Source organism: Vanessa cardui, chromosome 15, assembly GCF_905220365.1.
Source record: "Vanessa cardui chromosome 15, ilVanCard2.1, whole genome shotgun sequence".
NCBI lineage: Eukaryota > Metazoa > Arthropoda > Insecta > Lepidoptera > Nymphalidae > Vanessa > Vanessa cardui.
In genome coordinates, this window is record NC_061137.1 from 4360648 (window position 1) to 4387541 (window position 26894).

At 32.4% G+C, this 26894-nt stretch overlaps 2 protein-coding genes across 4 annotated transcripts in view; one reads left to right on the forward strand and one right to left on the reverse strand.

Annotated features, from left to right (window-relative positions):
* The window catches only part of LOC124535519 (tubulin-specific chaperone cofactor E-like protein), a 33024-nt gene extending 12692 nt beyond the window's left edge, over window positions 1–20332 (reverse strand). Inside the window, exons 1-4 of the mRNA XM_047111733.1 lie at window positions 19942–20332; window positions 10195–10446; window positions 9477–9979; window positions 9004–9103 (exon numbers count right to left, since the gene is read on the reverse strand). Of these exons, the coding sequence (XP_046967689.1) occupies window positions 9004–9103; window positions 9477–9979; window positions 10195–10440 (849 nt within the window). The 5' untranslated portion in view covers window positions 10441–10446; window positions 19942–20332. The remainder of the gene's footprint in view (window positions 1–9003; window positions 9104–9476; window positions 9980–10194; window positions 10447–19941) is intronic.
* Window positions 20333–21052: 720 nt separating this feature from the next.
* On the forward strand, window positions 21053–26606 carry LOC124535520 (persulfide dioxygenase ETHE1, mitochondrial). 3 transcript variants are annotated; one of them, XM_047111734.1, is made up of 7 exons: window positions 21091–21343; window positions 22351–22425; window positions 22926–23049; window positions 23683–23827; window positions 24950–25164; window positions 25693–25963; window positions 26376–26606. In XM_047111734.1, exons 1-7 carry the CDS (start codon window positions 21324–21326, stop codon window positions 26414–26416), a joined length of 891 nt encoding a protein of 296 aa, XP_046967690.1. In that variant the 5' UTR covers window positions 21091–21323; the 3' UTR covers window positions 26417–26606. The 3 variants fall into 3 exon arrangements, with proteins under 3 accessions (XP_046967691.1, XP_046967690.1, XP_046967692.1); XM_047111735.1 differs by lacking the exon at window positions 22351–22425 and having other exon boundaries at window positions 21053–21343; XM_047111736.1 differs by lacking the exons at window positions 21091–21343; window positions 22351–22425 and adding an exon at window positions 21648–21811.
* The last annotated feature ends 288 nt before the right edge of the window (window positions 26607–26894 follow it).

A 26894-nucleotide genomic window follows, 5' to 3' on the forward strand; every position in this document is an offset into this window, starting at 1 on the left:
TCAATGCAGGAATGAAGCGAGCAATTCTTCAAGACTTGCAGTGTCTGCTTCATGAACATCATGCGTTGGTCAGGTTGTTTAAGAGTGCTTTAGAGCGCATGCCAAATGATGACTATAAAGTTGTCATCAAAGCAGATAAACGACCATCTGGAACACACGAACGCACATTTAATGCTCCAACAGTAGACGAAGTTGCCATCCTGATTATTGGTGAACAATTGGAAAAACGCGATATTGTGCTTACACGTCGCGATACTGGGCAACTGCAACAAATATCGGAAACTCATCGATCATATGACGCATTGCAATAACCACTGATGTTTTGGCAAGGCGAAGATGGATATTATTTTAATATTAAAATGATAAATCCATTGAATGTATAATGTATATAATGTATGTAATGTGAGTATCAGTATCTTAATAATGGTTAATGTCTGTATTATTTGCCTTTGAAATGGTTAATTATCAAATTTTTAATTTCAGGTGAAGAAACTACAAAGAAAGTTAGCTCAATGAATTATTATGCATATCGTTTGATGATTCGTCAAAATGCTGACAACTATTTGCTGCGGTTTCGTCGATTGTTTCAGCAGTATTGCGTTGACATGTATGTAAAAATAGAAACAGAACGTTTAACATTTATTAGGTTGAACCAAGCCAAACTGCGTTCTGAGGAGTACATCCATTTACGTGATGCAGTTAGTACTGAAGGAAATGCAGCTAATATTGGTCGATTAACTATTCTGCCGGCGACGTACATTGGTAGCCCACGTCATATGCATGAATATGCACAAGATGCAATGACATATGTTCGTCATTACGGCCGGCCAGATCTCTTTATTACTTTTACCTGTAATCCAAAATGGATAGAAATTACTCAATTGCTGCTTCCCGGACAAACATCAAATGATAGACACGACATCACAGCACGTATATTCAGGCAAAAAATTCGGTCCCTGATGAACTTTATTGTTAAACAACGCGTCTTTGGAGATACTCGATGCTGGATGTATTCAATCGAATGGCAAAAGCGAGGCCTGCCGCACGCACACATTCTTATTTGGTTAGTGGAAAGAATTCAGCCTGACCAAATAGATGATATCATATGTGCCGAGATTCCTGATCATGAAGTCGATCCAGACCTACATGATGTTGTTACTACTAATATGATTCATGGACCGTGTGGTTCCATTAACCCCCAATCACCTTGCATGGTCGATGGAAAGTGCTCTAAACGATATCCACGGAAATTAACGGGGGAGACTGTCACTGGCAACGATGGGTATCCGCTGTATCGGCGTCGATCACCAGATGACAACGGTCGAACTGTCACAACGAAAGTGAAAAGAATGGATTTCGTTGTCGACAACAGTTGGATTGTTCCATATTCGCCACTTATTTCTAAAACATTCAAGACACATTGCAACGTTGAATACTGCAATTCAGTTAAGTTCATAAAATATATTTGCAAATATGTCACGAAAGGCAGTGATATGGCGGTTTTTGGATTGTAATCCTCGAATACCAACGATGAAATTTCACGCTATCAAGTTGTTCGTTATGTGAACTGTAATGAAGCGATTTGGCGTATATTCGCATTTCCCATTCACGAACGTCATCCTACTGTTACACATTTGGCGGTGCATCTGGAGAATGGTCAACGAGTATATTTCACGGCTTCGAATGCTACGCAACGTGCTGAAACACCTCCAGCAACTAATGTAGTTTTTTTGCAATCTGCCAAAGCGATCAGTTTGCACGAACTTTGCTTTACTCGGAGATGCCACGTTATTATACTTGGAATGCTTCATCCAAGAATTTTCAAAGACGGAAGCAAGGTGATGCGGTTCCTGGGTATCCAGATGTGCGTTCTACTGATGCTCTTGGTCGTATGTATACAGTTCATCCAAAGAATGATGAATGTTTCTATTTGCGGTTGTTGCTGGTGAATGTGCGTGGGCCAACTTCATTTGAGACACTACGAACTGTTAATGGTGTAATATTCCCAACATATCGTGCTGCATGTGAAGAATTGAAATTATTAGAAAACGATACCCATTGGGATACGACAATCGCTGAAGCCATTATCTCTGCATCTCCAAGTCAGATACGCACATTATTCGCTATCATAATTTCGACATGTTTTCCATCAAACCCATGTAACCTGTGGCACAAATACAAGGATAGTATGTCAGAAGATATTTTACATCAAAGTCGTGTCAGTTCCAGAAATCACGATATTGAGATGAATGAGGAGATACATAATCGTGCTTTACTCTTGATCGAAGATATGTGTTACCTCATGTGCGGTAATTTATTAATCAGGTTAGGAATGCCAGCGCCAAATCGTGAAATGAATGACGCATTTAATCGAGAATTGGAACGGGAACGTGAATATGATCACCAGGAATTAGATTTAGTAGTTCAAAGGAATGTACCCCTGTTGAATTACCAACAAAAGGAAGTTTATGATACTTTAATGAAGGCAATCGCTGATGAAAATGGTGGTTTATATTTCCTAGATGCCCCTGGTGGAACTGGCAAGACATTTCTTATGTCATTAGTTTTAGCAACTGTTCGGGCGAGATCCAACATAGCGGTTGCAGTTGCTTCTTCTGGAATAGCAGCTACATTGTTAGAAGGATGCCGTACGGCTCATTCAGCATTCAAATTACCGTTAAATCTTCAAACTATTGAAGAACCAACGTGTAATATTGCAAAACACTCAGCAATGGCCAAAGTTTTAGCGACATCGAAAATCATCATCTGGGACGAATGCACAATGGCGCATAAACGTGCATTAGAAGCACTTAACCGAACATTAAAAGATTTACGCAATGACTCGAGATGTTTTGGAGGAGCAATGATTTTACTGTCTGGCGATTTCCGCCAAATACTGCCAGTAATTCCAAGATCTACGGCTGCCGACGAAATAAACGCTTGCCTCAAATCGTCAAATCTATGGCGCTATGTGAAGAAACTGCAGCTGACAACAAACATGAGAGTTACATTGCTTAATGATACATCTGCTGAAGATTTCTCGGAGCAATTGCTGACTATCGGTAATGGTCAAGTACCTGTCGATGAATCGAGCGGATTAATATCATTTCCAAATAATTTCTGTAATTTTGTCTCATCAAAAGACGAACTTATCAACAATGTATTTCCAAATATTAATTCTAACTACAAAAATAATGAATGGTTGAGTTAGCGAGCAATTTAAGCGGCTAAGAATAAAGATGTAGATGACCTGAACTACATAATTCAAAATAAGATCATTGGAACAATACATTCATTCAAATCTATTGACTGCGTCACAAATGAAGATGAAGCCACCAACTATCCAACTGAATTTTTAAACTCTTTGGACGTGCCTGGCTTACCACCGCACAATTTACGCCTAAAGGTTGGCTCCGTAGTAATCATGCTTCGAAACATAAACCAACCAAAACTGTGCAACGGTACGCGTTTGGTGGTTAGTAAATTGATGAACAATGTAATTAACGCTACGATAATGATAGGAAAATTCAAAGGTGAGGAAGTTCTCATTCCGAGGATCCCGATGATCCCAACCGATATGCCGTTTGAATTTAAAAGACTTCAATTTCCGATACGTCTTGCATTTGCCATGACAATCAACAAATCACAAGGCCAATCCTTAAAAGTTTGTGGTTTAAATCTAGAACATTCATGTTTTTCCCATGGTCAATTATACGTGGCATGTTCACGGGTCGGAAGACCATCTGCGTTGTTTGTTTTTGCGCCTGATAATAAAACAAAAAATGTCGTGTATCACAAGGTGCTTAAGTGAAGAGCAACCTATGTACTAAAATACAGAAATAATAATGAATGATTAATGTAGTTATTTAATTTTTTTTTTGTATTTTTTCGAATAAAATAAAAATAAAAACTGCTTATTTATTGCCATTAAGGCGGAACAAAGTTCGCCGGGTCAGCTAGTTAATAATATTAATAGGCAGTGATTACTCAAGAAAGCTGTGATATGCAAACGATTCTGGTGCTGAAAAAAACAGTCAAAACCGATGAAAGATAACATTGTAACATCGTTAAACGCGGAAATAAATAGAGATAAAATGTAAACATTTTTGACCTTAGGTGATTATTGGTTCAAGGACTATAGTTAATTTTATAGCGCGCTTCAAATGTCTGCAGCAGACGCAAATAGGTCAAGTTCACTTTGATTCCTGGCTGAATTTTACATACGATGTAAAAAAAACAAATATCTGAATATTTCTGAGCTTGAGCAAAGATTAAAAAAAATGTCACCATTATTGACCGACTTAATAAAAAAGTAAATTTTCCCCCTTCCATTTTCATTACAAATCCTGAAAAATTTCACGATCGATTTAATGATTACCCCTTTGTAGGTATGTATCGTATGTTATATCGAAGAACCATTCCTTTGATTTAAAGGTGCAGAAATTGATCTTTAAGTTTCGATTAAGTTGGTTATTACTGAATGAAAAATGAATTTTGAACATTGTTTAATCAATTATCGTCCGTGTTTTTTGCCAAACAAATTGATGTATCCATAATGAGTTCATAAGAATATTTAAACTGAAGGTCAAATTTGAGCCATCGAACTGAGATTTCGAAGTGGAAGTGTGTTTACAATTGATTTAGGTGCGTTTAATACGGATAAATCACAATTAAAGGACTGCAATACTTTACTTGTCTTAATTACACTAATGTACTTTAATCGGACGTAATGCTTATTGCATCTAATGTCTGTAAAGCTAATTGCAATATCTCATTGCTGCTTCCTCATCGAGATGAGCGTGAAAGGTATGGCGAGAAGGTCGACCAGTAGTTTACTCTGTAAGTACGACTTGTAACTCAACAATAAATTCACTAAATGAAATTACCCAGCAAGCTATTTTGAATAAAACGATTATAGCAAATTAAGGGCGTAAGGATCAAAATACCGTATAAGTACAGGAGATAAGTCAGTATCGTGTTCGCTCCAGTATAACTGACTTAATACGCAAATGTGAACGAACTTAGTGACGCATTAAGTATTTCATTTTCAACATGAATCATCGGTCGAACCCTTTTTCAATTCTTTTATTTTATTTCCCATTCATTGAAACAATGCACAGCATTCCCACCACGTGCATTTATGGCATAAGTTAAAATACTTTGAGCATTTTTTGATCGCAGCCGAGTTAAAAAGTTTCAGTCGGTATTTTATAGCTAGCTGCCAAGTTCGTACTTTTTATTCCTGCAACAACAAACTGTAACTCACTAGGTAAATTTTTTTTTCGCTTTGTTTCAACTTTACCGCCAACTACCATCACCACTTCTACGTATACGATGAGAATCCACCAGCTGCAATTTTATATATTCTTAACAATTCATTTAATTAATATTAAAATATAATTTTGCATTCATGCATTAAATTTGAATATTCAACTGTTCTTCTAGCTTAATATTAGTGTTTAAAAGCAATACCGAGAAACCTGATTCTAATTCACGAGACGGGCAAATAAATTTATTGGATTTTTTTATCAAGACATTCTCAGGAGCATCCCGCAATAATGGAGCATTCTACTGCCATAAATCTTAATAGCATTCCATTAGACTGTGAAAAAGAGAATAAAGAATGCATCTAAAATTACTGACAATACTTATGGATTATACATAACATCTATACATTTGCCAAAATTCCGCCGAAAATGGTCAAATTTGGAAGTTGATGTTCCAAATCGATGAAAATTTTGGCCATGCTTTCCAATAATAAACCAATTATGGATTACAAATAGTCCGATCAAGTGAATTAGCTACCTTTACAAAGCACTTATGAGGAAGGTATTTGAGGTATTGTTTTAACGGGGATTCCCCAGTAGTCTTCTTCCATGGTTTACTTTACTTCAATGTTTTGACTGAATTTGAGGTTTTCCCTTTTAATTTTCTCTGTCTTAACTTTCTTATGTCTGATTTTCATATAATTATTAGGTTATTATGAATTTTTTTCAGGATTAACTATTTTCTTAGGTCGAAGTGCTGCTCAGTGAAAATAAATGTTCAAGAAAAACTGAAGAAACAATGTGAAAGTTTGTTAACTTAATTATGGTTTAAAGTCCATAACATTTATATTTAAAAATATATTTTACAAAAGTGTACATTTTCGTTAAGTATAATTGTCTCTTTATTTCGTTAATAAATTTTGGAATCCACTATGGTTTAGGTCCCAAAACCAATATTATCTAATACGATAAACAATAATTTCGTAAACGAAGCTCCTATACAGGTACAGATGTACAAATTCAGAGAAGGCATCTGAATATTAATGATACGGTGTATATGAACAAATCTTACAACATTACGTAAAATCATTGGCGTTATAACGTCGGTAGGTTGTTTAATACGTGTCATTCAGAGCGAGTATGATAAACGAACAACACACGAACAGTAACACTTTCACGACACGCATAGCGTGACGGTCGTGTCGAAATCATTCAAATCTAACATAATATTCCATTTTTAAAAATTAAAATATATTAAAGATAACGAATATGTAAATTATATAAACTAAGTTATAGTGTAATAAGATCAAGGTCATATCTGATGACATGAAAGAAATAAAGCAACAGCCATCACAAACAACCCAGTCGAAATTATACAATTGGTAACGGTTTCATACATCAGAAGATTTTATTAAAACAATGTTTGTAATAGTCTTAAAAACGCTATCGGTTGTAATGTACGTAATAATAATAATTTCGCACACAGGCAAATAACACATACTATTCCGAGCGATTTACACAATGTTGAAATAATGCGAAAGGGAGTTACATTCGGCTAGGTTGCGCAAGCGCAGCGGCCGGCGCTAAGTAGAACGGTACTAAATCCGGAAGACCTTCACCCATATGATCTCGTGTTCCCGAGGGACGATACTCGCATTACATACAATGTTTTAATTGCTCGTACGGTCGGGAACAAACGATAAATCACAGAAAGTTTAACTAATTTTGACACGTTCTTTAATAGTACACCATTTAATATAATTATACACAATTTCATCAAGATTTCTATGCAATTTTATAACGAAAATAAAAGTTTTCAAGATGTAAAAATAGAAGTACAGTATGAAGGCAATAAACGAAATGCCAATAATTTGACTAATCAATCAAAAATCCCTCTGCATTGAGGAAGAGAGAAGGAAGATTCCTCGATAGCCTATCATCACAAGCAGCTAATCATCTTGGAAACGTTTTATTTTATTTACCAGACAACCTTGAACTAGTTATCTAACATTATATTTAATTCTATATCAAAATAAAAAAAGTTCACGAATAACCTTTTAAAACAATAAGTCATGTACAGTGACGATCAATTTTTTATTCATTATTATCTTATAGATAATATAATATTGCATCAATGTAGTAGATGTAATAAAATGATAAATTAAATTAAACGTCATTACCTCGACTGTACACGAGATCCAAACTCAAGCAATGATGATGTAACGATTGGCGCGAGTAATTGAGTATGCAGTTGCAATAATAGATACGTACCTGGTCTATCACTAAGAGAAGTGATTAGCAAAAGTGCAACGTGAACGATAATAACAACACTAGATTTTTTTAGCAATAATACATATAAAAAAAACTAATAACATTGAAACATCTCAAATAATAAACCAAAATATCGTTATTTTTTTTTTATTACACATATAAAATCTCTATGATGCTGGTTCGGAATAAAACTTTCGGCCTTCGCCTAATTATATATAAAATTGTTCTATCAACTATGCCATGTCGAATCATTGAACACAACGACAACAACATGACAAAAATAATCATTCATTTCGTTACTTATTTTTTTTAAGTCATCGATCTTGAATAAAACAAACAAATTAATAACGGACTTGGAAATAGCGAAAAGTACTAATAAAAGTTTCAACTCAAAAGTTAATAGGGATGGCCTCGAATAGGTTGTCTAATAATGTAGAAATATTTCAAATATCACGTATTTTTACCATAGATTAAACATATTAATGTAAACTGTAGACGTGGATCAAATATCCACCCTTTGATAATATTTCGTAAGTGCAAGATGCGTTCAGTAAACAACTGAACGAATTTATGTAGTACGCATGTGTATCGTTTTTATCAACACATGTGATATTTAGATACTAAACGAACCATAAGTATTAAAAACAATATTGTTCAACTAATTTGGGTAATATACCTTTTATCTTAATGGTATGACGCAAAAAAAAAACAAAAATATTGCAAAATATTTCTTATACCTATTATAATTGGGTACTTTTTCCTTTCAGTAATATAACATTTACCTTAAATTCCATTTTAATTTTTAATTTGTCAGTTGCACGTTACGTAATGTAACGTTACGTAAATAATATCGTTTTATGGTCGCTAATGAACTATTTCCAAAGCCTAATTACACCTCGACCATATCGTACTAATTTAACCACGAAAGTACTTCTTGTATTATAATTTCACAATTTTCAATTTCAACAATTGGACTTTTGTTTCATTCATCATTAATTTATAAATCAACGTATTTCATAAAATAAATAAATATAATTTTAAACCTACATAATATATATGTATGATTTATTTGTTGTATATTAAATTCGTCTTTGGTCAGTCTGCGATCATAACTTTTTATTTTGGCTCGACGTTTTGACAGAGTTGCACCTGCCGTAGTCACGAGCAACGCAACTCGTATATAAAATATATAAAATGTCGTAAGTAACTACTATGTTATATATTATATGTTAACCGGTCAATGAGTTTAATTACAGTTGTTAATGTACACGGAAATCTCGAACAAAAACCAGAAATATATTAAAACAAAAATACTATACCATAAAAATTTGTTAGCTAATGTTATTTCAGAATGTTTACAAGATCTAAAGAAACCACAAGGTTCTTTTAGTGAACGTCCGGGAGTGGCTGAAAATGTTCAGATAAAACCAGTATGTGGTCAGATAAAACACAAATAATCACTCACTTGAACTCTCAGACTCTTCAGTGCAGGGAATTTGGCAATCCTATCCACTTCGTCCCAGGTCGCCAAGCCCGTGTTGTTTAGATTCAGAAACCGGAGGTGCCTGATGGTGAGATAGAATGCATGAATGTCATAAAACGAGGAATCACTATCGATTGACCATACAGGTCAAGTACGTCAATGATAGTAATTATGAAACAGATTTATCACGCGCTGATAAATATAACATTGAAATTTGACTTCATAACCCATACGTAATTATAATTGGTCTGGATAGACGTAACGTCCATTGGTGACGTATGCTCTGTTAATCTTTGAAATATTTTCGAAATGATGTGAAGTACTTTTTCAACCAGTTCTTCGTCTATGTGTGAGGCCGATTGCTTACTTACGATGTGAAAGCGTAACAAACAAAAGTAAAAACTCACTTTGCATTAATAATATTCCAAAAGACAGCAAATTTTATTTATACTTACTGGAAGGCATCGTGACACTTTTTGTTTCCATTATTATCTTCGCACTTGTCACACGGATCTGGCTCCAACGTTGTTATAGGACACTCGTTCACTAAAAGGGATTCCAAATTTGGAAAGGCGTAGCCGAGCTTTGAAACTTCTCGCCAGCTATGGATAGGGTTCCCAGAGAAGTGAAGTTGCTTTAGTCTATCGTGTATTGGTTCCGTAACATCTATGTTAAGCCGAGTGCACCCTTCACAAAAATCGTTCTCCTCAACCTCTTTTCCACTCAAATTTACATAAGAATACTCATTAAGGCTCAAGTGCAACTCTTCAAGAGCTGGTAGAGCCTTGAGTAAGCCAAAAACACTCGGCCAACGTACGTAAGTAGAGTTCAAAACGAGATTGCTGAGGCTATCCCAGCGCGGTTGAAGTGCCTGTGCAGCTTGGAGTTGTGCGGAAAGACGGTTGAAACTTAAATTCAGAAATCTGACACGCGGAGTCTGTTCCAGTACCGCAAATACCTACAAATAAATGGTGTTCGGTTATCTTAAAATTCATGTGTAATATGATTGCAACTATTATAAAGGCGGATGTTTAAAGTAGACAATAAAATTGCCTCATTACATCATAACAACAAAAAATGCACTTGGCATGACAATCCTCTTCAGTGAGACATCACTTTTGCAAGTTGCTCAAGAGCAAATACATTCATTAAAAAGAAAAAAAAGTTTCTTACCTCTTTCCAATCTGTTAGTTTATTATGGGCAAGATCTAGTTCGACCACGTCAGCACATTTGTCAGCTAAGGCACTAGAGTCTCCAGCGCAATCTATGTCGCAGTCATTCAGCACCAGGAGAGTTGGTACGCTGAGCCGTGGCGATCGTTTTGGTACGAAGATGGCCACTGGCATATCATCGATAGGCGGGTTGACTTCACCTTTTGCACCATACTTCCGCTCCAATGCTTCTAGAAGCGAAGGCATATTGACCTGTGAATGGGAAATACAAATTGTTAGTATAATTTAATATAAAAGGGTCATAAAATCACAAATACAATTTATGAATGGGTCGATATTGTTGTTTAAGTTTGATGGCATATTGGCATGGATTGGTAAATAAGGTGGAAACTTTTCTTATGGTACAATTCAATCGTTTCATGGGCCAAGGTTAGAACTAACCATCAAGTTGTCTATATGCCCATGGACAGGTTTCATATAAAAGATAAGAAGTCAGAAATAATCGGATACTAAAATTATCATTGAAAGTTACGATGTAAACGTACTCGATTATTTATTTAGTAATAATTTCGCCGTAACTAAAAATATTTCAACGTTTTAATCAATCGCATAAAAAAAACTTTCAACGCCAAATTGCTGGGTTAAAGTACAAGGTTAATTGAACAACGTCGGTCACGTCAATGGTAAACTAATAAAGTGTATGAAATTATTAAAAACATAAATTAGAATCGGCCATATCGCCTTTTTACAACACAATACTGTTGGAATCTAATTAACCACGTATTGTTGGTCAATTATCTACTTAGATTACCATTTGCGGTGGTTTTCTGTTTATAGATAATAGACTTCTCAATGACCAATATACTTGAAGATGCCTTTGTTTCCTTATTTATCTTGCGTGTAAGTTTAATTATGTATATTTTATAAGAAGGTCTCGATCACCTTGTCGATTGCTTATAAGGCTGCAGTTCCTGAAGTCCTGGACTCGAACCAGGAACGGGTTAATAAAATTAAGTGATTAGGTTTTTATGCAAATAGGCGATAGAAGTTTGGAAAATTGTAGAACTTAAGGTATTTTGCCTAGAAACATGTTCATCTTCAAGTCCTTATACAACCTAACAGAAAATCCACTTGTATATACGCATAAACTTCATGGTAACATTCATGGCATGTTGACTAATCTCCGTTGAGAAGGACCGCTTCAGCCAAAAGTAGCCCAAAGAATATTATCATCATTACATATTATGCTGTTTATGAAATAGATAATTCAAGCCCAAAACAATTATCACAGCACTCGTTACAATACCAACTTTTTAATTTCAGTAATAGCAGGAATTTTATAATAGATCATTGTCTGTCTTTTATTACTTTTTGATGACTTGCTTAATTAGATTTAGCAACTGCCATTAAGACAATCTTAACTAGTACTGGTTATATTTGTCAATCACATCATTACGGTTTTACCTTCGTATTATTCATAGAAGTATCTTTTTTATCTTCATTGAATTTGCTCGTTTGCGGAACGATCATTAAATTAAATAGAAAAAACCTTGCTCACTAATATGAACTACATTTTAATTCATTATGTCCATTGTTAATGATTTCATTTATTACGTAATCTACAGTTTAATAAAAATAATTAAAAGTACAATTTGTTTTTATATCACTTAGGAATTCAATATTAATATATTGAATTCGTAAGTGATTAATTGTTATTAACGCACTACTAACTACAAAAGTACAAATAAATTGTATATTTGACGGTCACTGACATTTCATCATAAAGAAGCAGAATGAGTAATTACAAATCTTCGTTATTAATGGGGCACAGCAACCACTGAACATTTAACTCAACTTTATACAAACGTTCCACCAAATATGCCATGATATTGTTGGTTGCTATATTGAGTAAAATATGGTGAGTAAGGTGGAAAATCCATGTGTTTAGTGAAAGCACATGCCCACAAAATACTCAACACCTATAAGCCTATTTCGACGAAAGCAGAAGTAACAACTTTGACATAGGATTAACGGTATATCATTGGTACGATTCAATAAAATCTATCGAAGATTATAGATTCTCGAAAGATATATATAGTGAATATGAATACGAAAATGGACATAACTAGTTAGAGGAATATTGTCATAAAGATGATTTGTTATTAAACATATGTATATTAATCATGAACTGTTGCCGTGCATACTATTGACATTACAAGATGCTAGCTGAACCTGTGGATTTACCCGCAATTTATAAAACACAAACTGCAAATCCCCGTTTTATCTTCTTAGGTGGAGTTTCTTTAAATCTTAGCGGATGCCTAGAAGAATGACATATGAAGAAACTACCTGCTAAATTTCTAGTTTGAAAGTGTTAGTGTGCATTGATTTCGTGATTAATCAGTGAGCTGTATTACATTGATTGTGTTGGCTATCGTTCTTTTAACCATTTTAGAAGGGTTGGTACTTTAGTAAGCTGTGTTCATAGGAGGCTAAATCGTGACCTTATCCAAGGTTACGACTTGTTTCGATCGTGAATTTTGTAAGTTCAATTGTGTTTTTGTTTTATTTATGACCTGCTTTTTAATCAAAATTGCGACCTTACTGTTGCTTGGAGATTGCAATCAATAAATGAAATCAATGCTGACTATATATTTAATAATCTGAAATATCGCCTTACAAAACTCAATTCTCTTCTAACATATATAGGAAATGTTTATCTAAAGCGAAATCTGAAATTCTATAAGGAAATTTCAGTCCAGAATTTAACCAGCCTGTTTTTATTTGTGACCCTATGTGTTCCTCAAACGGTACATCTCGCTGAGGTTAACTTTCAGACCGTACCTCAAATAGTGCTATTAATACGTCTCTTTTCTTACTATCTAGGTTTATATATTATACATCAGTTTTCGTACAATTGCAGTTTTAATAGTGTGAATTTGTTTCTTTTATATAAATAATAACTTCATTTGCCTGTATTAGCTGCAGACGACGCCTAAGAATTCAATTAGTGGGTCGACGCGAGCTAAACAATGAACTAGGTTGATAGATGATTGTAATCTTACTAAAGAACCAGCTGCATAAACCTTGATATTTTAGCTTTGTGTGATAAATTTTTTCGGCAATTAAAGCCAAACCTTTAATTGTATTTATTGTTAAATAGATCGGTGGGTACGTTGTAATTAAGAACGTGCGCAATGTTAAACGTATAAAAAATATTATTATTCTTTTCATAGAACGTCATTCTAATTATCGAATTTAACTACAGATAAAATGCATCGTATCTATTGTTTCCCTGATATCTATTTTATAAATGATAGCAATTGTAACAACAAAGATTATGCGATTGTCAAGTTTATTTTCATATGATAATATATATATGTTTATTTATAGAATGATTTTTAGTATTTCCGAGTACATTTGATTTTTCAAGTAATTTGTGTGCTGGATGGTAAAGAAAACTATCAACCTTAATTAGCATGGTGTAATGAGCTCAAAACTCAATTCGAGAGGAACGGCAGGCGACTGCCCAACAGACATTTACAGACTTACTTGGTATTTATAAATAATAATTTTAGTCCCGTTAATTTTCATCTCATTCATATCCAGACAATAACAAAAATATGTATTGAAAAGTAGAGTGATTCCGCAATTCATAGGGTCTAGTATAAAAGGTCATAAACGCAAAGCTAAGTTTTATTCTTTCCACCCCGTAGAAATGCAGTGCATCATATTGTAAAACGGAAATAGCACCTTTTTGAGACACAAAGCAAAAGTCACAGAGACTACTGAATGGTACTTTCAGCGAGATGTACCTACTCGTAGCGTCGACGAGAACAAAACACGAATAAATGTTTGTTTTTCCCCGCGTGACGGAACAGACATATGGTGTCGTTGTAAAAAAGGTGATAAGTTTGTACATGTAAAGTTTATATTCGAAGCGTTTATAAAATTATTTTGGTTTATTGGCTTATTTATGGCCAAAGATCACGAGTTCCTGGGTTAAATCCTGAGGTTGGGCCAGTAAAAAGGTGTTGGGTTTTCCGTTGAAAAATTCTCATTGTACCAATTCTTCAATTCTGCGACCCAGAGTTTGAAAGACTCTCGTGTCGTGATAAGGAAGTAAACCCATCCGTGGCCCAGCGCGTAACCTCTTTCGGATCAAGTCGGATTTGAAGAGTGCAACTGTGTTAGCTTATTATGGGTCACTATAAAATGGCTTTGTATTATAACTAGGCTATTATTTCCGTTCCTTCAGGTCAGCCAAAATTAGTCAGGAGGATATGAACATTTTTATGTTTCCGAAAGATTAAGATGCAAATCTTGAGCGATAATAATTCGTCAGAAAAGTTACTCCTGAATGCTACATGTAGAAAAGTTTTAAAAATGTATGCCTCTCTCAACCATCTAATTTACATAGTTGTGATATGAAATAATTATAAATATGCTTGTAGAGAGATTATAAGTCGAAGAGAAAATTGGTAGTCAAGCCGCTTTCGAGGCAAACGTTGACAGAACTATTAGGTACCGATACATTTTCGAAGGATATTCAAAAACCGGTAATTAAGATCATATGTACGAGTATTGCATACTAGTTTAAAAGATAAAAATTAAAGACCTTTTAGGGTTCCGATAATATGTTTTACTTTATTTGCCATAGAAATAATGGCAACCTCAAGCAATAGTTTTTGAAACATTATAAACCCAAATTAAAGAATTTGTTTTACTGTGTAAGTTGGTAACAGCCAATGATTTTTCTTTTAAATTATGGCTTGATTTGTGCCAAGAAGGCACAGATTATTTTACCAATGTCATGTGCAATGTAGAAGACAATATGGAGATTGAATATAACGATCGACGTTATAGGCTCTATTTCTATAATTTCAAGGCTTTAGGAGGGAGAACGTCGTTTTTGGAATGGAGGATATTGAGACAAGAGAACAGTAAATGAGATAGGATAGAAACTGTACTAGTCGGTGAACTATCGCTAAGAATGCAAAAATGCACATCATCATCGATGTCCACCAACAAGGCAGCAAATCGTTACGGAGATAGACAAGTGTAGGGACCCCATAATGTGTAATGGGTATAAAAATCCTTCATAACAAGAACAGGGTTTGGAAGATAAGAGTATCGAGAGTGTAACTCAGGTGCAAGCGAAGGGCTATGATGGGTAAAATAAATAGATAAAAAGTAAATATTGAAGTTTTTATCTACCTAAAAAGACGCAAGAGAATTTGGAAGAAGGAAAAGGCGTGCCTAATCTAGATGGCACTACCTGCATATCCATAATTCCTGTCACCTGTCAAACAGAACAAATTCGAATCGTTTGCAAAAGGAAGAGTTTGAAGGATCAATGGGCTTCTGGGCCCTTGGGATAAGAAGGTTCAGGATATCGATTTTTAATACTGTAAAATATCAACTGATATAACTATAATAGTAAATTAACATTTACCGTAGTCGAATAATGTTAGTAAGCCCCAGAAATCATATAAATTAACAATTATTCGCACTAAAAATGACAATGACTATATAGACACGGATATCATACTAATATGTCTCTCAACTAAAGCAATCAAAAGCAAAATAAAAACATGCAATGAATTTTAAGATTCACAGTGATAGCAGATAACTCAGGATGACATTCTTGTGTACCATAAATAAAATTATACGTTCTTTAAGTAACATTTTAATAAATATATGTATTTTTAATAATTACAATGTGCTATCTGTTAATAGACGATATGATACGAGATAAAGTTCGACGGAAACTTGGCTCGTAGGCCATGTACTCTAACTAATTTTGAAGATACCAATCAGTTACCAAAAATAATAAATAAATAAATATATTTATATCTAAGTGCTAAATTTTGTTTTAATTTGATCTGAAAGGTTTACGTTTAAAAGCTCTGACCTTAATTATACAGCTTATCCAAGGTCCTATTATTTTTTAATTATATACTTTACGATAGGAAACGTGTCATAAACAATGACTTCATATACTTTATTATATAATTTTATGAGCTGACGTTAAAATTAATTAAATATATACGATTTTTTTTCTTCAGATGGAAAATTTTTAGAAAGTTTCTTTCCGAATGCCATGCTGTTCGTACATACAAAGCCTTCAACCGGGGTGCTAATTTGCCGATAATGGTCGCACTAAGAAGACAATGCGTTTTGTAAGTTCGTATGCGTTTTATATTACCACTAATATAAAACCAAAAATAAGTTCATTGATCATTAAAACTCTACTCGAAATGTGACTACCTAGGATAATAAGCGTTCTGTCTCACAGAAAGTAATCAAATAAACGTAGTAATGATGATGACAGTACCCTTCTGACCGATTACAACCTCGGCCTTCTTTTCCCACGGATGCATCTCGACAGCGCAGGAGATACTTTTGAGTACAGTCTAAGCAGGCACACTTGCACTATCTATAGCTTAGCTCTTATAAAATATGTTAGGGCCAAACTAATTTTTGACTAGTGTGACTGAACGATGGTGAGTAATCAGTCTAAAACGACTTTACCTAACTACCTTTACAGTTCACTAGCTAACTAACCATTGGAATACATGGATGTTGATTCGTAGATATAACTTCCCACATAAAATTTGCTAATCTACATACGTAGATACGTACGATACGTTATTATAATAAAAAAAGAGAGTCATCAACAATTGAACAGTCAAAGTCACACTTTCTATTAAAACTAGGCTACTGGTTAAAGGAAAAGCACATTAATGTCCCTGCATATTGGTGTGTTGCCAAGATCAGTTGACCTTAATATATTACTTACACAATAAAAACAATTCCATAACAAAGACATAATTGTATGATTAGTTTAAAATCATATAATAATATGTAAAGTTGAGTTGTAAAGTACATATATATCTTGTATACCACTTAGGGCACACCCCGCCGCGACGGCGGAGGGCGCCGAACCTTACCGTCTAGTCTGGAGTCTGCTTAGACCTTTGTTCTTTAAACCGCCTTTAACTATAACTTAACGATATTGAGATCATTATAAGATAAATTTATTCGAATACATTACTGGGTTCATAATTTTTTTTATCGTTATAACAACACTTAATATGACTTTAACCCTTCTATATATGTATATTCAAATTACTTTTTAAAAAAAACTTAATTACAACAGTGTGTTCTATTATTTATTACTCAATATTCTATCTGTTTAGAAATACGTTCTAAATACAATATTATACGTTCTGAAAAGGTTAAGTACATACGTTATTGTTATTGAAGAAACAAAATAAAAAAAAACATGTTTCATTTCTAAACGCAAACAATCACTAATCGCACGTACCATACCTACTAAACTCAGGGCGTGACAAAATCGTCCTCGCGTCCTTCACCGGCGCTATTAAAAAACTGTTTGCAAACACCATTGCGATAAAACCAATGTAAATATTGCGCAGTAGGTAATAAGTAAATCATTATTGTTTCCGCGTCTTAAGAATATTGCTACGACGTTAGCTAATAAAACTTTAACCGATATAAGTTATTAAATTAACTTACTTATATCTTAATTACCAGTTTTAGTAGTAGAGGGATTCAGCGCATTTTTGTAGGATAAATGAAAATCCACATTCTATTATACTATTATTACAAAGCGTCGTATATAAATATTGAGTTAAATTAAAAATAAAAAACGTCCATACGATACTACGTAATACAGATACTTAAATCACTATGGAAACAGAATCAGTTGAGAGTATACATAATATATTGTATTTATCTTCACATAGTGTGAAACAAAGTCGCTTTCCGTTGTCTTGACGCTTAGATCTTTTAAAATACACAACGGATTTAAATGCAGTTTTCATTAATACAGAGTGATTAAAGGAAGTTTTCTATGCATGTTATAGTACTAAAAAGTTCTCAAAACTTAGAACTTACATAGCCGAAAATACTCATTTCTATTTTATATTTGTTCTTCAAACTAAAAGTTGTATATTTACTTGACTATTGTGAAGCCGGAACGGGTTGCTAATTTAATTAAATAATATATAAGAAAATAATCGGTTTTTATATTTTACTGTGAATTTGACATGAAATCAAATTACTTTAAAATTTTGCGATTTGTTTCTGTGTGGAATAGGAACATAAATACCAGATCACTTTCGCATTCATTTTATGAACAGGAAACTCCTTGCTATTGCAATGTTTCAATTAAGTAGGTTAATTATGAGTTACGCGAAAAATTTCTAATTATTTTTACTTCTAACTATTACGTCCATCCCACTCTACTTGTAATTTCTAAACACTTAAAACATGCTTTTAATCATCACAGATACAAATTCGGGTAAATTCAAATCGTGAGAAAAAGTATATAATTAATGATAAAATAAACTTCAAATGATTATGCTAGTGATTTTTTAACACTTTATAAAAAAACTATAACCAGAGACACTATGGTTTACATATGTTATAATACTAGTAAGTTGATATTATTCTATGTCATGAAAGGTTATTTGTAAAGCTAATATTACCTATAGGTGTGTTTGCATGCACAAGATAAATTATGACTCGGCAATATCCTTGAAATCACAATGATAGGTATATTTTGAGCAAAACTATCCATGTAGTTTCGGTGACTTTAGTTTATCTGACTATTTATTGGGGAATTAGGATGTTTAAAAAATATGATATATTTATAAGTTTACTTAATGAGGTTGTTGTCGTTATGTTACGCGTATATTGAGTCATATTAAACTTCACAACTAAAACGCAATTTACAAAAACAATAAAAAAAATTGCGCCGAAAAATTACAACACTTCGTTGAAAATTCCAACGGTAGTATATATTGTGTTCGTGATTTCTATTAAAATATAATAAATATTAATAAATCACAGTCGCAGTTTAAAATTAAAACTCATTGGTTAAAACAGTGAGATCACAACGATTAACTCTATCGAACATCTTGCGGTAGACCAAGTTGATTTCGCTCGGAACGTTAGCAAGGACGGCTCTCTATTTCTGAACGAGAATTATGAAATGCGCGGGAATTTTACGCTTTGTGATTTTAAAAATGGAAGCGTTAAATTTGATTATAGTTGTACTGTTGGTTTAGTAGGTTTTTTCAAGCATATTTATGCCTATATAGTAAAGTAGTAGTAGTAAAGGATTATTTTTTTAATTTATGTAAGGAAGTCGTTAACTAGGTCACTACCGAAATCGATATCATAGAGTAACTTTTTCAGACTTTGTTTTAACAAACTTTATATTCGATTATGTACTCATAAAATCGAAGCTGCCTAGTGTATTTTAAACATATAGCATAGATTAAAGTATTTTTTTAAATATATCAATAAAAACTGAAAATTTTATTAGTGTTGTTATTTTTACTTTAACAAAAGATATAAAATTATATTCGACTATGTAATAAAAAAATCGAAGCTGACTAGTGTTTTTTAAACATATAGCATGGAATACAGTAATTTTTAAAAAAGATGTCAATACAAACTGAATATTTTAATGTTGTTATTTTTACATCAACAAAAGATATAAAGTATTTTTAAATTTTTCGTCTTATTAATTTTGATATTAAATCGATATTAGTAAACAAATAAATAAAATACTTTTATAAACATTACGATTATATATTACTAAAGGTACTTAGCAGTATATTTATCTGGAATAAATAGTTGTTTTGCTAGATCTTTAATATATCATACGCTAGAATAGAATCAAAATAAAATATTATACAATAAAGTACTTACGGATATAAAACTTTAGCGTAGCAGTTTACTCATTTATATGTTGAATTTCCAAAGGCTTACAAAATAATTTCTTGTTCGCACTTCTCATAACAATGGAATTATCTTTGTAAAACACTTATAAGTAAATAGAAGAACAAAATCAGAACACACAGTAACAAAGAGCACTATGGCACTTTGATGGATACTATTAGAAATCGTAAACACTGTCACAAAAAAATCTTGTTGTTTTCGTCTGTATCAGAGGTATACACTACATGTTTTTCAGATGCTTCTCAAAAGATTTCCATACGCTCATACACGCTCTGAAATAAAATGACAAGTGAATGTTTACATCAATACATTGCACAGACGCAATACCAGTTTTCACGCACACATTAGCTTTGTTTGTGTGTAATAGTAAACTATTGACTAGTTTTGTAGGGGGGATGGAAAAGGTCAATGACGTTACCAGATAAGAAATGTAGGATTCGGCATAGACAAACAAATAAAAAATTCTATTTATTACAAAAAATCCATTATACAGGTTTAAAAAAAATAATATATTTAATAACCCCGATTTTTTTTATTTCAAATACATACATAAGTTTTATAAAAAAGCAATACACTAACCACATTGAATGGAATCCAAGATCTATTTATTTACTGTATCACTTAAAATTTTAATATTTCAAAGCTCTTACAAAGAATTTAATGCATTTTTATGTTTTACTTATTTGCTATTTCTGAGAAAGTCAGGCTCTTAATATATTACAATGATGTTTGTCAACATATTAAAAAAAATTATGATATATCAGTGTATGGCCAGTTATTTTATGTTTAATTGAAATTTTGTTTACTAAAACTATGATATTAAATAGATATTAATTTATATACATAGAGAAAATAATGTTTTGTTCCTATTTTTTATAAGAAAGTTTGTAGTAATATTAGGAGTTTCCATAATGTTATTACTAATTGTTCTAGAAGCTTTTATTAAAAAGCTTAGATATATTAAATAAATTTATCAAATGGAAAAGTATTTTTCGGACTGTTTTTTTTTTAATTATATTTCTCGATATATTTTTAAGAATCGATTATGATTATTTTTGTCAATTTTGACAATGACACTATATTGATAGTAGTGTTGTACTTGTTATTAAAAAATAAAAATTGTAATACCTACGAAATCCAGAAAAATGTATATATTACGAAGAAAACTAAAGAAATAATGTTATTAACATAGTATTTAGATGAATTTGTTTTTTATAATGTTGCACGTGAAATGTTACTATTAATTCATGAATATTTATTATGATTTGTTTAATTTTTTTTTATCACCTGATAAAGACTTATCGCTATTGAGGCTATTGATGTATTAAGAACCAAACTGAAGTCAACAATTAATGAAGATGTACCGAATCAGGTGAATATATATATTTTTTTTTCATATTTCTATTATCTTAATAACGTTGTGGCGTTATTGGTAAAGAGTATGTATGTCATATTTTTCTTTTGGCTCGGTAACAGTAGATAAGAAATAAAACAATTATTTTTTTTTAGTAATTATATTTCATACGGCGAATATGTAAGACTCGAAAACATTATATTTGTGTGACATCAGACCCTTTTTAAATATGGGGCTTCCCCGGTAATAGTCAAGTCTGAGACCTACGATTAGGCAAAAAACTCTTATGAAATTGCCTTTTCACAGTTTCATCTGTACAAACCTGCTAAAAAATAAACAATAACTGACATTCATTGAACCTGCAAATGATTAAAGATTAATTATTATGCGAAGAAAAACTTGTAGTGTATCTAGTTTATGTTCAAAGTATTTTTTGCATATAAGCAGTTTAAGTTTTAATTCAACCCATTATGGCCTGATTTGAAGGTAGTTTGTTGACCCTCAATATCAAAAAACAAAGTATTTATGCTTCAGCACGACCAACATTGTCCAGCATTGGAAAGAGTAACACACATAAAATATTTAGGTGTAATTATTGATGATTATCTTAATTAGAAAAAAACATGTAACAGCAATAAGTTATTTAAAGAAAACTTATTTTTTTTAGAGACCTAAAAATTATAGACTAAAGTTCTTAACTTTCAAAACACACCAGGCTGAATGTATTTTTAATTATTGTAACTCTTCAAAGAGATCTGTTACTAAGACAGATTATAGAATTAGAGCATGTCAAGCTGTATTAAAGATTTTATAAAATGTTATGAAAAGTCATGTGTTATATATACACAAACTGTTTATATATCAATCTCTTCTTAAGTATCATGCAGTACTAATGTACCACTAACTGTTGTACAACTAATAAAAGAAGAGGTACTGATATATTTTATATTTTTTAACATATATATATATATATAACAATAAAAATATAATTCAACACTTCTCATATTTTTAATGCCATTCATCAGGGCCGGATTTAGGGAAGGGCAACCGGGGCAACTGCCCTGGGGCCTCCACATAAGTGGGGGCCACAAAAGTTTTCAGTGAGTTAACAAATACCAAGATATAGTCAAATTATAATAATCTTACTACTTAATATTTTAAAAGTTACCTATACCAATCAAGAAATACTTACTGATTCAAATTAATAAAAGCTTAAGTTAATCCATTAATCCATTATATAATTATTAGGATCTCCACGCTCCTGTTGGTCTAGGGCCTCCACTGCTTTGTGGCCCCAGGGCCTCCAGACCTTTAAATCCGACTCAGCTATTTATACAAAAATAGTAAAATAAAATTTATACTGAAAATATTTTATCATCAAGTCGGTTACCAATCTATCAATGTTGATATTAAACAATGAATAGTATAGAAAATATTTAATCTTGTACAGAAAACAATACTAAGCACACAATGCAAGGCAATTAATACAAGTTATGACTGCATTGTCATGTTAGTAAATAACTGACGATAATTAACTATAGTTGCAGATCTAGTGTAATGCTACATTCAGTTGTGAAATAATCTTTGTTATCTTAAACAGTATGATACCGAAAATATCATTAAATACCCTGAAGATTGTGGAGACACTACTAGTGTCGAACACTGGGAAAGCGAGGTGTATGTCTACAGGGATGCAGAAGGGATCAGATTTCTTTTTCAGGCAGGTAAGGTTTTACATAATTAATATTTCAAGTTATATTTGTATTTTAATACACTTTTGCTATTTTAAATTTATGTTATTACCCTTGTATACTTTTTTTAATGTAGGTTACTAATAATTATGTAAAGAATTATCCTTTAGAGATTTTAAGCCCTCTGGATAAAAATGGGTTGTATTATTTAATTAATTTTTTTTTGTTAATTAATAATAGGTGTTCTTAAAATTTTACCTTTTTGTTATTATGTGTGTTTTAGTAGTAAATAACCTTTCATGAAAGGCATATTTTATTTTAAATTGTAATTTTTTTTTATACAATTTAAATTTAGGTACAGGTTAATCAGTACGAAAAATTTACAATGATTTGTATTTTGCAGACCCTAATCTATCATTATTATCTATCATCTTATATTGATGTGTTTCATGTGTTATCCTTATAGTCTATAAATATTATTTAAGTAATAGTGCAATGATTGCCTAATATTTATAAATATTTCTGTAGGTGGTGGTGACACCCTACTATATACTATACAAAGTTTTCCTCTTTATAATATTAGTGTAGATAAACCTGCTATAAGGTGGCATAAATAGCTTAGATTTATAAATGCAATTAAAATATTCGTGTTATTATCTTTTACAGTTATTCGACACAGTGAGTAGCACATACACATATTTACTGGGTGACATGAAGACACGAGAAGCTGTTTTGATTGATCCTGTTCTGGAACATGCAGAGAGAGATGCCGCATTGATAAAGGAATTGGGTTTCAAGTTGTTGTATGCAAGTAAGTTCCTTATATTATTTTTAAGTTACATACATACAAATTGTTCTCTTTTGTTTTTTTTTACGATATGAAATTTGATAAGAGTTTTATACTGAATACCTACTATTTTGGGAATCTAAAACTCATGCATGTATCATGTAGACTATGGTGGATTTTGTCTGTTAAATATGTGCCTTATCGCTATCTCATTTTTATTTTGATATCTTGGATGTTCCTGCTATCTCTATTGCTACAAAAGTAATTAAAAAAAAATGTGATAGAAGTTAAATTTCTTAAATATTCTCTCTTATTCTTTCTGTCTTATCTTATCTTATTATATATCTTCTCTTTCATGTAACTAAATGTGCCTAAACATGACCATCCCTAAAATTTTGCTGTTAAGTCTCGTTGACCTATAGATTATCTAATCGTCAATCTACCGCCCAAGGCTTAAGCAAACACAGCCATCTGGGAAGTTCTCCACTACATTTGTATATAATAATCTAAAGACTGAATGCATGGATTTTTTGTATTATATTCTTGTATAGTGACTTATTTCACCAAACTTCAACTATGGCGATGTCTAGATTGATTATTATATAGTACTAAAATACAGTTGAGCTGAGATGGCCCAGTGGTTAGAACGCGAGCATCTTAACCGATGATTGCGGGTTCAAACCCAGGCAAGCACCACTATAGATATATACATGTGCTTAATTTGTCTTTATAATTCGTTTCGTGCTCGACGGTGAAGGAAAACATCGTGAGGAAATCTGCATGTGTCTAATTTCATCGAAATTCTGCCACATATGCATTCCACCAACTTGCATTGGAACAGCGTGCTGGAATATGTGCCAAGCCCTCTCCTTAATGGAAGAGGAGGCCTTATCCCAGCAGTGGGGAATTTACAGCCAGCTACTTTACTTTAAAATTCAGTAGTAGTTCTATAGAGGTTATATTATAAACTAGAACTAATATATCTCTTTCGGACATCATTGAGTTGATATGTGAAAGGCGAAGAAAGCATGGTGGAACCAATTCATGTTTTAACTAATGTGTAAAATCTTCAGTATTTCAACAATTAATTTTTTACTACATAGTAAGTTATAGAATTATTTTTATCTTTGGTTTTGTTATTTGCAGTGAACACTCATATGCATGCTGACCACATAACTGGTACTGGGAAGCTGAAATCTCTTATCCCGGGCTCTAAGAGTGTGATAGGGAAGTCATCTGGTGCTAAAGCTGATTTGCACATTGTGGACGGAGATTTGGTCTGCTTTGGATCTTACCAGCTATTGGCCACTGCAACACCTGGACATACAAACGGATGTTTAACATATATTTGTCATGATCAGGTAATTGTTTATGATTTGTTTAATATCACACCTTTAAAAATAGAAAGTTATATTGTTAATAAATATTGCATAATTTATATTATCATCCCGGTGCTAAAAAGGCCTAAGTACATTTTTAAATAAAACATTAGTTCTATTTAGCCATTTTTCAAATCTTTTTTTAAGTAGGTATATTGAATTGAATCCTATTCTATGATTGGACTACAAAACTTCAAAACTAGAGTAGGTAGAAAGCTAAGGACGAACCAATAGTATTCACAGTTCTTAAATTAAAAGAGTTTGCTTCATTTAAAATAGATTTATTTCTATGTACCCGAACCCGACTCTGATTCGTACTGAACGTACTTATTATTAGTTTTTCATAATTCCTTCCTATTGTTATAAAATATATTATCCCATATCGATCGAAATCGAAATCCAATGTGCAATGGTACTGTTGAGATGGATTTGGTTCACATGCCTAATCCATTAAATGAAATGTTGAAATATTTAACAATTGCTTTCAATTAATTATAATTCATGTTTCAGAGTATAGCCTTTACAGGTGACACGCTGTTGATTAGAGGTTGTGGACGCACAGATTTCCAAGAAGGGTCACCGGAGTCTCTTTACAAATCAGTGCACACCAAAATATTCACTTTGCCCGATCATTACACGCTTTACCCGGCCCATGACTATAAAGGACAGACGGCCACGACGGTTGGAGAGGAGAAGAAATATAACCCAAGATTGACAAAGCCACTGAAAGAGTTTGTTCACATCATGGAGACTTTGAACTTGCCTTATCCTAAAATGATTGGTTAGTGTTTTTTTGTCTTTATATGTATTGTTCTGGATTGTGGATATGTTGTTTATGAATAAACGAAATGTCGAGTGGTGATATCAAGTCGTGCTTGAATATTGGTACCAGTTACTTGGTAGTACGCACAACCAGTGTCATTGATAATATCTAAATTCATTTGGTTCATGATTCGTAGTACATTAATAGAATTTTTGTAAAGTAGGATGTTATTTTGGATTCCACATTCATGCCATATACATTGCCTTGATTGTCATATTATTTTTATTGTATATCAAAAATCTGATCAAAAAAATACCTCGGTCATAGAAGTTATAAAATATTATTAACCGAGCTTTTACTTATAGTGATAATGTTTGTTGAAATGTATGTGTTTTTTTAATAGTAATAAAATATATTTTTTTGTTTACAGATAAAGCTGTGCCTGCGAACCGAGTATGTGGAATATATTGATCTTATAATTCTGTGGTCATAACATCGTTTTTGTATAGAATGTAATCAGAATTATACATATTTACAAAATGTTACTTTATAACATATTGTTTTATACACAAAGAGACACATAATGTTAAGCTTGTAGAAAAAAGTAGTTTGTAATTTTTGTATATAACAAATAAGTATATTAAAATTTATATTTATTGAATGTTCGGTAATATATAAAAGATTAACACATAATGTTTTTTTTATAAAACATATCTTTGTTAATGAAATGATAGAGTAGTTAAGAGTATAAATGGCACAACCTGGTTTTAGTGATTTTTTGGCTCAAACAACCAAGAATCCAACCCATACAATACATCCAAGAATCAAAACCATAACTTTATGATATTTATAAATCGATTATAAAAACTACCCTTTGTTAAAGAAACTCGGCGGTTTTTTTTGTATATATCAAAGAAATATTAAGGAGCAACTGTTTCTTTACCAAAGT